Source organism: Trachinotus anak, unplaced genomic scaffold (assembly GCF_046630095.1).
Source record: "Trachinotus anak isolate AG129_WGS33_773 ecotype Australia unplaced genomic scaffold, CSIRO_AGI_Tana_v1 ptg000009l, whole genome shotgun sequence".
Classification (NCBI taxonomy): Eukaryota; Metazoa; Chordata; class Actinopteri; order Carangiformes; family Carangidae; genus Trachinotus; species Trachinotus anak.
Window position 1 is genome coordinate 6,006,905 of NW_027273860.1, and position 12,441 is coordinate 6,019,345.

The 12,441-nt window shown below is 42.4% G+C and overlaps 1 protein-coding gene across 1 annotated transcript in view; it reads left to right on the forward strand.

Annotated features, from left to right (window-relative positions):
- The first annotated feature begins 733 nt into the window (after positions 1 to 733).
- LOC139625122 (cadherin-7-like) overlaps positions 734 to 12,441 on the forward strand; it is a 91,780-nt gene continuing 80,072 nt past the window's right edge. The window contains exons 1-2 of the mRNA XM_071484790.1: positions 734 to 1,390; positions 6,205 to 6,775. Of these exons, the coding sequence (XP_071340891.1) occupies positions 6,539 to 6,775 (237 nt within the window). The 5' untranslated portion in view covers positions 734 to 1,390; positions 6,205 to 6,538. The remainder of the gene's footprint in view (positions 1,391 to 6,204; positions 6,776 to 12,441) is intronic.

Here is a 12,441-nt window from a genome sequence, read left to right on the forward strand (position 1 = left end):
TGTATTCTGTCTCAAAGATGCAAAGAGCATGGAGAAGAATACAAAAGCTGCATAATGCATTTGTGACTAATGCCCTGCTTTGTGTTTTTAAACTGAAACATAATGTGAAAACAGATGTGAATACTAAGAAAAAAAAAATATCTGAAAGTGTTAAAGCACCTGCACAAAAACATATTTACCCTGGCAAGGCTTGAGGAGGATATTCTCTGCAAGCCTGTATGCTGGGCTATTAACCAGAGAGGCTGGGTGCATACTATATGTCTACTGTCACTAATTAGGAATATAACTAATACTGGTTGGTTACAATTGTGTGTTTGAGCATAAGAGGTGCTGTAGTTTGGAGAGGCCAGCCCCCTGCTGCATTCTTCTGTCACCATGGGAGCTCTGTTCGCAGCTAATTGGATGAAAAACAAAACCCCCGAATAGAAATGGGAGCTGGGATATGTATGCAGTAATGCACTAAAAGAAAAAAAAAAAGAAATTGGGATATTTGAAAATTCAATTTGGAAAGTGTGAATTATGCAGGGAGAGACAAAAGCAACTTTTGCAAGTTCTTTCTTTTTTTTTTTTTATTCTAACATTTCCTCGATTTCTTTTTCAGGATTTAATTAATTCTCAAGGTGAACGGGCGGGTGGAGGGGGTGGCGGAGGTGGTGGGAATACTAAATTCCTCTCCTCTGGTTGAAGGTGTCAAGAATTTTGTATTGATTTTCCTTTTCACCGGCGAGGCAATCATTTAACAGTACACATGCCATCTGCTGCCAAAAAACTTGGCAGGTTGGAGAATTCGGCTCCTCGTCCCCTCTGCCAAAAACGCTGCGTGTGTTCCTGGCTCCCTCCTCGCCAACTTATTTTGGTCAAACTATTTCGATGGGCTCTCTCTCTCCACTCCACTCAGCGCGGATTTGGCTCAGACGGGAACGTTTTTCCTGTCTCGTCCGGCGCGCTGACTCCTCGCTGCTGCGCGTCCCCCTGTTGCCTATGTAAGGGAAAGAGAGAGAGAGAGAGAGAGAGACAGAGGGAGAGAGAGATAGATGCATACCCAAAAAACCCTGCAGCTGGCGGGGTTCTCTGCACAGAGGCGGCACTGCGCAGGATGTTCGGAGGGAGAGAGAGGAAGCGAGAGAGAGAGTGAGAGAGTGAGAGAGAGAGTCAGACTTGCCACATCCCTGCCAAGGGTGAGCATTTACGCGCGATCCAGTGGCCGATCCCCAGCAGCCCTGCTCCGCCATCAGGACTAATTTCATCATGAAAACTTTCAAACTCTTTATTTTGACGTGAAGCTGTTTTTTTTTTGTTTTGCCCCCCTCTGTGTGGTGCGTGGAGAGGGGGAGAAAAGGCGCAACTTTTACAACCAGACACCATCTGTGAAGTTATTCCACCTTCTCTGGTGAGTGTGATTCCAAAAGCTCAGTGAAGACAGTTGTAATCATCATGTGTCCATTTTTTTTTTTTCATTTCCCACAATGCGTCTGGGTTCATTTATGGTCTGCTTAGGTATTCCGTGCATTTTGTCCCGTCGCTTATTCTGTAATTAGTATTCCGCGGACACAGGTTTCCTGCGGCGGTCGCTCACAGAGATGTTGACTGTCGGTGTTTTCGTGCTGCCCGATTCCAATCATGTGCTGATTTGCCGCCATCCTCCGCCTCCTTCTGCATTATTCCTCCTAAACCCTGAAGTTGTTGATGTTTGATCGATCTGTGCCATTGATGTGAGCTGTTTTTTTTTTTTTTTTTTTCTATTTTATTTATTGGGAAAACATCTCCTATGGATTCGGGAACAGGTGCGACCCTGCGAACTCCCCCCCCCCCTGCATTGTGCGGGTGTTTATTGGCTAATGCGCAATGATTGATACTTAATAGCGGGGTTGAAGCAGTCAGGTCACATCAGTGCGCAGGGCCGACCTGAGGGCTAACCTGCTGATTTACACTGCGAACAGTCCGCGGCAAAGAGCGTCCGAGTGCAGAACCCAGCTGTAAATCATCTGATTTTGTTCTGGGAACAAATGGAAAAACTGCCCAGGGTAGAACAGGGAACTTATTTTGCGTCCAATCAGGACTCAAGTTAATTAATCTGCCTCCTTTTTTTCCACGTTGAGATACCCCACATGTTTCTGCAAATCCATGCAACGAGTTCTGCAGTGGGGATAAGTGGAAGCGTCCCAGAAACTGACATTATAGGCCAATGCACAATAAAATGTCTTATAAAGATGGATTTTTTTTAAATTATAATTTGTTTTATTTTTTTGCAAGTGCAAGTTTATTTTCAACAACATGCGTCAAATTTTATGGGATCTCTGACTGTGCAAAAGGATTCACTTATGCTGCTTGCAGTTCTGTAGCCTGTGAAGCCCTGAGCTGGCCACAGTGGGTGGAATATACAGTCTGATGTCTTATGTTGCACAACACATCAGCTGTGTTTAACCTTTAACATTTCCTGCTATATTACCATGTTGCTGCAAAGACAGGGAGGGGTAGTTTTTACTCTTACTTTAAGGACTTTTTTTAAAGAGCAGTGTTCCAGCAACTTTTTGGCTTTTGCTTTTTAGGAAAACGAATAAAAATGAATCAGCTTTTAAATGTATCAGCAGCCACTTTCTGTGTGGTAGATAGACAGTGCTTCAGTCTGCAATGACTTCATATTTTCATTCATACATTCATATTTTTGTCAGCCTGCATGTATCTCCTAAAGCTGAACAATCACCGCCATCTACAACTCTAGTCTCTTTGCAGATGATGCCTTGTGTCTTTTTCCCCGTGCAGCATGAGGAACACATGCACAGCGTCACTCAGCTTCAGAGTGACTAAGATGCGAGATGAATTCAAATGAATGCGAGATGAGGTTTTGGAAGTCAGTGAGTAGGGGAGACCACCCTTTCAACCACAGGACTCAGGTTCAAGTGTCTGCGTCAGCAAGAGTCTTAGCCTGCATGTGGTCTTACGTGTCCTTGAGCAAAACGCTGAAGACCCACCATCTCTTGTTGTTGTTGTTGCTCTGCTCTGTCGTTGACCCTGTGCTCTAATTTCCCCAGAAAGAGACAAACAAACAGGGAAGAAACTGGAACAATGTTGTGCTGTTTTATTATTACAGGCGGCCTTTTTTTTTTTTTTTTTCTTTTTAATTTGCAAACAGAGCTCCAAATGTCACTAAAACAACATTTCCTTCAGCATATCATACAAAAGTAAGGAGAATACACTCACACAACTCCACAAACCCACTTTATAAAGTGTTTCACCCCATAATTAACTTTAGTTCACAGCAGTTTGTGTTGTGTATTCTGGTTCAGAGTGACTCCACACTGAACGTACACAATGATGGAGGAGAATATGGATCAGGGGAAGCATGTGACTGGTTACTGAGCGCTGTAGCACTGGTAATCCTGTTGTGAGACTGGCAAATGGGATTAGGACACAGTGTGTAAGGGAAACAGAGCCGGGGGATGACTGTGAGGCTTTACATTCACGGCTTTATCTTCACATTTTCACTTAATTTAGTGTCATCACTTTGACACTGGCCAGCACAGTCTGCTTCCCCCTATATGGACTTTGAGCATCTTGATGGGCTGATGTTGTTTGACTGAATCAGCCAAATGGGGATATTTTATGCTGATATCTGAATATTTTTAAATGATAAGAAAATAGCATCAGTGTTATTTTATTTATTTATTTTTAATCTGCAGAGCAGAAAACCAACTGAAGCATTTAGAGAATTTGGCACTAAAATCTTACCAGTGCTTTAAGGCAGTGTGACCCACCCCTGCTATTCAGCAGAAGGGTGAAAGTGCCTTTTAAATGAAGAATAATGGACAGTTTGATATCTGTGAGTAAAAGCATATTCTCTGTGTTTTCTCACTTTTGTGCCAAACCTCAAAGGTGCCCCTTCTGTTTTATATTTATCTCAGCTTTTGGCTGCACAGTTAGAGACATCAGGCCTGGTCTTTACCTCTGCACAGGGCGAAACACAACTCCCACCAAGTGAGTTCATACATCACCGTTAACAGGACGCCTTCATTTGGTTTTCACCAAAGTTTTGTTGCCACTTTGTTGGAAGGAGTTGAGTGTTTTACTGCTTCCTGTCAATCACCTGACACCAACAGGAAGTGGATATGTTCAAGTTGTCCAATGAAACACTCTCGTCACATCCATCTCTTTGTTTGCCGCTAATTTCAAGCTAGATTTGATGCTGTGCGCTTAATTTTTTTTTTTTTTTTTAAAGATAAACCGTTAAAATGTAGTGAAATAACAGATTTCTCTGCAGCATGACCAGCCTCATGATTTGAACAAATCAAATGAACTGTAAATCAGCAAAAAGAAACCCATTTAATAAAAAGCCAATATCTGCTGAATACTGAATACTGACTCCCATCTCCTCCAGTGTTCAGGGTTTAGTGAAATGAGAAGCATTAACTTGGTTGTCCGCTCGTCTCGAACTGACCCTGCGTCCCTGATGGGATCTTCTCTTCCCACAATACCACCGCTGCAACCTGCCTTCACAACTCGCTGCTGCCCTGCAGCCAGATCTGCTCCACTTTTCCACCTCTACCATTAAATTGTCATGCAGAGGCAGTGACTTTGAATCTGTGTGTAGATGTGTGTGTATGTGTGTGCGTGTGTGTATGTGCTTGTGTTTCGGTCTTCAAAATCGCCGATTATTTTTCTGTGGACCGACTTACTGAATAATCGACAAATCATTTCGTTTGTATTAGAAGCAAAAGCGGATCAGAAGTTTTTCTGCAGATTTTTGGTTAAAGTTCAGTCTCGCTTGTGCTTGTGTGCAGGAAATGCAAAAAAGCTTTCAACAAGAATTTGAATATTTTTGAACCTTTATAAAAGCAATTCTCACACGATCAGGAAGTTTTTCTCGCAAACACGTCTGCCGAGGTGACAATCATGCGGTTGGTATTTATTTCCTCGTTAATTATTAGCACTAGGTAATGACTTTGCCATGAAGAAATAGCAGCAAATCACTTCCACAGGATGTGTGGTGTGCTGTTTTTCATTTTTAGCTATTGGGTTGGGGGGGGGGGGGGGGCAGAGAGGAAGTAAAATGAGAAGTGGAGAATGCGTGTGGGTTGAAAGAGGTCACTGTATGCCAAAGCAATTACCTTATCCAGGACCCTGCCAATACTCTGCATTGAGGAGAGAGAGAGAGAGGGAGAGAGAGAGAGAGGTCAGCGAGGAAATAAATATACGAGCGGTCAGGCTCTCAGTTCTCCAACATCTGACTCGGTGTCGTCGCCATTTATTGCATGAATTTTCTGAGCGGGCTCTCCTCCGTCAAAATATTTACTGACGGATTTTGCTGAATGTCGCTGTTCTGTGTCAAATCACACGAGATAACGTCAGTGATATCATGAAGTTTGGGTAATTGCGTAAGTGCTCAACACTGCCAGGATGTTTCGTGACATGAAGAACATCATTTGTCAGGAGCTGATGCTTTTTCTCTGCTTTGACAAGTCTTCATGTTCTGGCATCTTCAGTGAGGGGTGGGGGGTGGGGGGTCTGTCAAGGCACGATGATGGCAGGGAGACAGATCCCCCCCCACCCCCCACCCCCACCCTCCTACCCCCCCGCATGTGCTCGGGCCGGCAAAACAAACTGCTGGGAGTAGAGGTCAGGAGCGCTCGGGCCATCATGCTGCTGACAGCTCAGATTTATTTTTAATCTCAGTGATGAGAGCTCGCCATCACAGATCATGTGGCTTGTTAGCGATGAGTGGCGAGCCCCGCCACCATTATGCCATGATCTTATACAAAGAAAATGTGACAAAATAATGACCTTGGTGAGGTAAAGGCCCAGATAATTGGGAGGCAGCTGAATGGTGTTTGATTGTTATTCCGCCCAGCCACTGTTGTTTCATCCGCCGTGCAATCTCTTTGCTTATGTGCATCGGAAAGGCAGGTCATTTTCCCCTCCATCTTGCCCTTATTAACAGTTTGACCTCACCCAGTTCTTCTTGGGCGTGTGTGTGTAGGTGAGAGTGTGTACTGCGAAGTACCCAATGTTGATTGTATTTACTGTCTATTCATTTTTGCCCAATTTCCTAATGATTGGTGAAAAATGTCATTATGGTTGCATCAGCAGGTGCATCACTCGATGTCTAAAGTGACAGCGGTCACGCAGGCAATTTTGCTGACAGTCCTTTCTCTCTTCTCTCCTCTATGCCTTTGTCCCCCCCCCCCCTCCCTCTCTCTGTTCTGATAGGTGCCAATTATACAGCCTGTGTGTTGAAGCCTCCCCGTTCGCCGTTGACCCTGTTAGCCAGCTTTAATGTCAACTCCCTGGCTCCAAAGTGGAGGGAATTACCCCACTTTTAGTCTCCAATGAGGAAAAAAGAAGAGCAACACAGCAAAATGCAGAGCTTGACTCTTTTTCAACCCACGCGCTCGTTTCAGTGTCTGACTGCTCTTGCTTTCTGGTGAAACACAGGGTCAGGACTGTGTGGATAAAACCCTGAGGGTTTTGACATTTCAGCTTTTCAGTCCTTTTTTTTTTATTTTTCTCTTCTGGCCTCAGTGCTTTTTGGAGGGGGGCCCAGATGATGGGGTGGTGTTGCTCAGGCATATGCAGAGCCCTGGCTCTCCTGGCCCTCCTGTTTCCCTTGCAGGAAAGGGGCTGCTGGGGGCTGAATCCCAGCTCTGGGGATCTGGAGAGGTCCCCACACTCAGATCCAGACCCCTGGGAGGTCCTGCACAGGCACAAACGCAGCTGGGTATGGAACCAGTTCTTCGTATTGGAGGAGTACACGGGAAATGAACCGCTCTATGTTGGCAAGGTAAGTGATCTTTGGCTGTTTATGGGTCGGCATTATCATAGCTTAACAATGTATTGTTACATGCACAAGGGGATGCATTTGCAGAAACAATAATCTTTGACTGAACCTTTCTCTAGTTAAAAAAAACACCTTGTGATAAACTGATCCCCACATACCCTATTTTGGCAGACCAGGTTTATTGCACCTCTACAGAAATACACATATCAATAACCTCTTAGCATAAGGACCAGCAAAATCTGGGACACAGCAGGGTTTTGTTGTATATATTCCCAATGCCCTATATAATGTTAAACAAATGAAAAGACAAAACGCAGACAGTGTGGGAGGGTATTGTATTTTATACCAGCCAGGCTGAAGTATGAGGTGGTACAAATGTGCAGTTTTAGTTTGGAGGCTGTTGCACGACATGACAAGGTAATTTGCATTCTAATCAGCCCCCCAAAAACTGTATATACGTCTCAAATGTGTCTTTGTATAGTAGGTTTTCTGCCAAGCTGCAAGCAGATAGAGCAAAGTAATTAATGTTTTGGTCGGGATATAAGTATGAAACCCTACAGATGACATTTAAAGCAAGGAACAATTGGTGTAGTTAATGCCAGGGTACACTCACAAAGTGACTATGGTAACACTGCTGTTCTGTTATGGATCATGTATCCTCAGGTAAAGATCAGAAGTTGTTAGATGTAGAAACAACACAAGGTAAAAACTGAAATTTAGCATCTGTTACATAATACAGAATTAAAATGTAAAATTGTGGTGTATTATAAACCACCGAAGTGTTCATATTCTGCCTTGAAATGTTACATGTGGAGTTAAAACATGTTGCTGAAGTATACATTGTTCTGAAAACCACATTTGAGAGTATAATTTAACCAGGAAAGGCAAATTAACCACTATAGCAAGGTTTTACATTTGCTCATTTGGCAGATGCTTTTATGCAAAGTAGCTTTTAAATAATGCCATAAAACATTAAACTCCTAACTACTTTATAGACCTCAATACATACAGCGCAGAAGCTCAATACTGTAAATGTATTGTGTTACTTTGTAGTCCTGGATGTAACCAGTAACTATAGCTGTCAGTTAAATATAGTTTATAGAGTAAAAGGCACAATATTTCTTTTTGTAGTTGAGAAGAAGTATAAGTACATTAAAATGGAAAAACTCAAGTAAAATAAAGATGCAACTACCTCAAAATGTTCTTGGTTACATTCTACCACTGAAAAGAACTAGTAAATACAGGTGTAAAATTAATGTTATGGATTAAAAATTTCCATCAGAATACGGCAGAGTGGAAGTATGAAGTACAATAGAATGGAAATACTCCATTGAAGCGTGAACAGTGCTTAGTTACATTGCACTACTAGAACTAACTAGTAAATGTCAAATAAATGCAGTGGAGTTTGAAATACAATGGAGTGAAAGTATAAATCAGATTAAGATGGAAATACTCAAATAGAATCAAGTACCTCAAAATGTACTTCAGTACAGCAGCTGAATACTTGTACTATGAGTAACCATGGCTATCAGATACATGTAGGGGAGTAAAATACAAAGCTCTACTGTAATGGAAGTCAAACTAACATCCACAACTTATATATATATATATATATATATATATATATATATATATATATATATATATATATATATATATATATATATATATATATATATATTTATTTATTTTTGTTTGTTTGTTTTTTTTTTGTTTGTTTTTTTTTTTTTTTTTGAAGTCAAATACTAGTGTTGAAGCTGCATGTTATAAAATCGTTGGTTTACACCACAGGGTCTGGTGTGCACAAATGTTGCTCCCTAGCTTTCAGCACCACGGTGTAAATGGACAGCTCCTGCCTGGAAAATGGCTCTAGCGTGTGCGGTGCAGGCCAGATGGGTCTCGGATAGCTCTCTAGATCCCTGTTATCTTGGAGAATTTTCTGGTCTTATTATGAAATTAGTTTTCATCTTTCCGCTCATCTGGAGGATAATCATTCTCATCTGCATGTATTTGCTGGGTCTGCTCTCACAAGCCCATTTCCTTGCTGCCTCTGAACTGGATTATTGTCTCCAGCTGGAATTAGGGTACATTTGACTGTCCTTTTGTTCTCCTCTCTGGTTTTTTTTTCTTGCCGGAGGGATGTTGGGGGGGGGGGCATCTAAATCAGAATGAGCATATTTGTTACACTACTAGAGTTCAGCTAAAGGTCATTTCTTGTCTGAGCATCCATGGTGTCTTAAAATGCTGTCTCATATATCTGAGGAGTGCTGAGGGAGGAATTTTTTTTTTTTGCTGGTGAACATCTGCGCTGTGTTCCCTCATTCAAATGTTTTGTCCTTTTGTCCTGTGTTGCCCATTTGAAAGTTAAAGAGGAGAGGCCAGTACAGTAGAATTTCGAATGCTGCATTTCTTTTAAACATGCTTGTTTCTGATTGCTTTTCTTGTTAGTAAATCCCACAGGATGTGAGCGGACTGATTACTTATTCATAGATGTGGAGAGATCTGCTTATCCACATGGAATATACACAAACTCATTTGCTAGCCCCTTTCTAACAGGTTGTCTTTTCATTTTTTCCATGTATCAATTGATCTTATTTTGTTTGGTATTTGTGGCTTTATGGGGGTAGCACTAAAAGTCTAAGGAAAACACGTAAAAAGCTACATCTTTACATCTGACCTCATGCCCAAGCTCAGTCTAACCCTTTCAGAAGTATGAAAAATCAGATTCATTTACTCCCCGTGGGCAGAGCAGGCTGCCTGGGAGCTTGAGAAGCTGTCACATTATTTGTTCCCTTAGATCATAGTTGTCACATAGTGTGTGTTCGTTTGGTATCACAAGGGCACGCTGCTGCTGTAAAAAGTCCGGGCGGGACACCCTGACCTCCTGACTCAGTGTGAGCGACATGGAAGGTTCCACCATGTCAACAAAATGACCTTACTCGAAATGAATTAAAAAAAAAACAAAACAAACAGATGCAGCTGAATCAGATTTTTCATACTCAGCTCTAGAAATTCAAGCAGGTTTTAGGCAAAAACACTGGAGCGACATGACCAGTAATTTCTTCTGTCAGATGTCTGTGGGTATCTAATATGACAAACAATAGAAATCTGTGTCCAAACAAAGGCACAGTCGCTGCACAATTTGGTCATTTGTTTGGCTGGAAGCAAAGGGAAATATGATATAGTCAGGAAATGGGAAGTCATCACTTTGGCCTGGCTGTTCCCTTCGCATCTGCAGTCTGCTTGGCTTTAATGCATTCTGTCAGATTCTGAATTTCACAACCAAATGTCTCATTATGCCTTGGCACTCTGCCTCGGGTAATTGTACTGGCCTGGAATCAGCTGCAGTCGTATCGAGCCGGCGGAAACATACATTTAAGAAGCACAAACTACACAGCTTTTTCCGCCGCAAATTGGTGACGCATATATTTAAACAAGCGAAAAACGCTGGAGCAACTCATCCACTTAACAAACGCTTACTGGTAAACATGGTGTGATGAATGATTTTTGCGTCGTAAAATATTTGCAAGTGATGAAATGTGCCAATCTGTGGCTTCTGCTGAGCAAGCGATATTTGTAGGCATGCCATCTTGCACCACGTAAAGTTGGCAAATCTGTTTAGATCTTCTGCTTTGTTAAGGTGCCAACTCTGCTCGCTTTACACTTTGGAATAGTTTTCCTTCTATCTTATAACTTTTGTAAAGCTACTGCTACAAGCTATTAAGGACTTTTATATCTATACTGTATATAGATCTCTTTATGTTCAAGTGAGTGGAGAAATTCTGGGCCTCTGAGGCAGAGTGGTGCTTCACATCACAGGAGGTACAAGCACACAGATACAGCTCTTATGCTGAATCTCACTTATTTATAGAGATGTCTTCAAAATTGGCAGCCTGACTAACCATCCGAGTAATGGATGGACTTATTTCACCTTATAATTCAGGCTGCATTCAGGCGGTATTAGCGCGGGCTCTCCGGCTACACTCACAAAGGGATTTCTTCCAGCGCAAATAAAAGGACCTCATTGAGGAGCAAGAAGATGGAAAACATCTCTCGATGGACGAATTTGTTGCAGCTTGCTGTTAAATCTTCAAGTGTGACTGGAAGAAAAAAAAAAAAAGTTCACTTGTCCCAAAAATCGCAGCAAAGGAAAGAGGAAATGTGTTCTCCTTCTTTGCAACAAGTGCTCACGTTTGATCGCATTTATGGCAACAACCGCTGGACATTTTTGTGAGCATGCGTCACGAGTCATTTCTGACCTGGGAGCAGGAAGCTGGTGCCGTGCTTGACAGTAATTCAGTTTAATAATCAAACAATATGCATCTTGGGCATCAGGGATAGTACCACAGATAATTACAATGAAGGGAGCATAACATTTTACTATGCAAGCTACTTCATTAGCATTCTATTAGATGTTCACTGTCAAATGGGTTAGAATCATAGAGCACAGGGCGTTGCTGCAAAGGTCATTCTCAATAGCATCTGCTCGCACTCGCTGGTGCCGCAAACACGCCGTCGCAGCTGGGGAGTGGTGAGAGCAGCATGTTGTGCTGGAGAGGAGGGTGATTTAAGCTGACAGGGGGGAAGGCATCATACACACAGTACCCAGGGACAAGAGCTCACAGAGGGGGGAGCTCATGAGGCATCCTGGGGGCCTCTGGGATGGCGGGAAAGCCTTTATCTGAGCCAGGGAATCAAGGAGGACGAAAACAGCAGCGTAAACTAGACTAGAGGGTAGTTATCAGCAGGGGCAGGGGAAAGGACAGAGGAGGAACCTTGTTTACACTCGCACTCTCTTGCACACATAGGGCCAGGGCCGGAGTCAACATCAGCGGGGCAATTTTTAGATGAAGTCCAGTAAAGTTTAAGTCCAGACGGAGGTCAGGACAAAGTCAAGACTGTGGAGCATAAACCGAGAGCGATTCAACAGCAAACAGGCAATAAACTGTACACGTCTTCCAGATACTGGAAATGTGCAAGGGTTTCAACAGAGACATATACAACTATAACCTACCTTCCATATCCAGCTACCTATTGCAAAGGGATTTACTGGGGAAAATATCAAGCTGACAAATACTGTTTTGCTGTGAGATTTGGCTGGCTATGCAAAATCTGCAGGTCAAACTCAAACTTGTTGAGCTTTGAGTTTGTAAATTTGCAAACAAATTGCAGCCTTAACGCATCTGGTGTTTGCAGACGGAGCAGTGTCCCATCATCCGGCTTTGGACTGTTGTACACCACCAGACTATGCTTAAGATTTTCAGACTTTTGTGACAATGCAACCTGACTCAGTGCAGCTGGGAGCTGTGATCAAGCATTCATAAATAGAAAATTACTCTCTATTTTGTTCCATGTCATTAGGACTGAAACAATTAATTGATTAATCAATTAGTTGATTGGCAGAGCATTAATGATCATTAGGTTTGATAATCAAATAAGCTTCTGAGTCGTTCCAAATATTTACAGGTCCCAGTTTCTCAGAATTTAAGAAATACATTTCTTATAGTTGTAAAAATGTCTTTGGGTTTGTCAGTGGAACAAAACCAACAATTTGAAGATGTCACCTTGAGCTCTGGGAAACTGTGATGGGCAGTGTTATCTCTTTATATACATACACACATATGACAATAATGTGATGGCAGGTGTTTGGCCTTGTGCATCAGTTCACC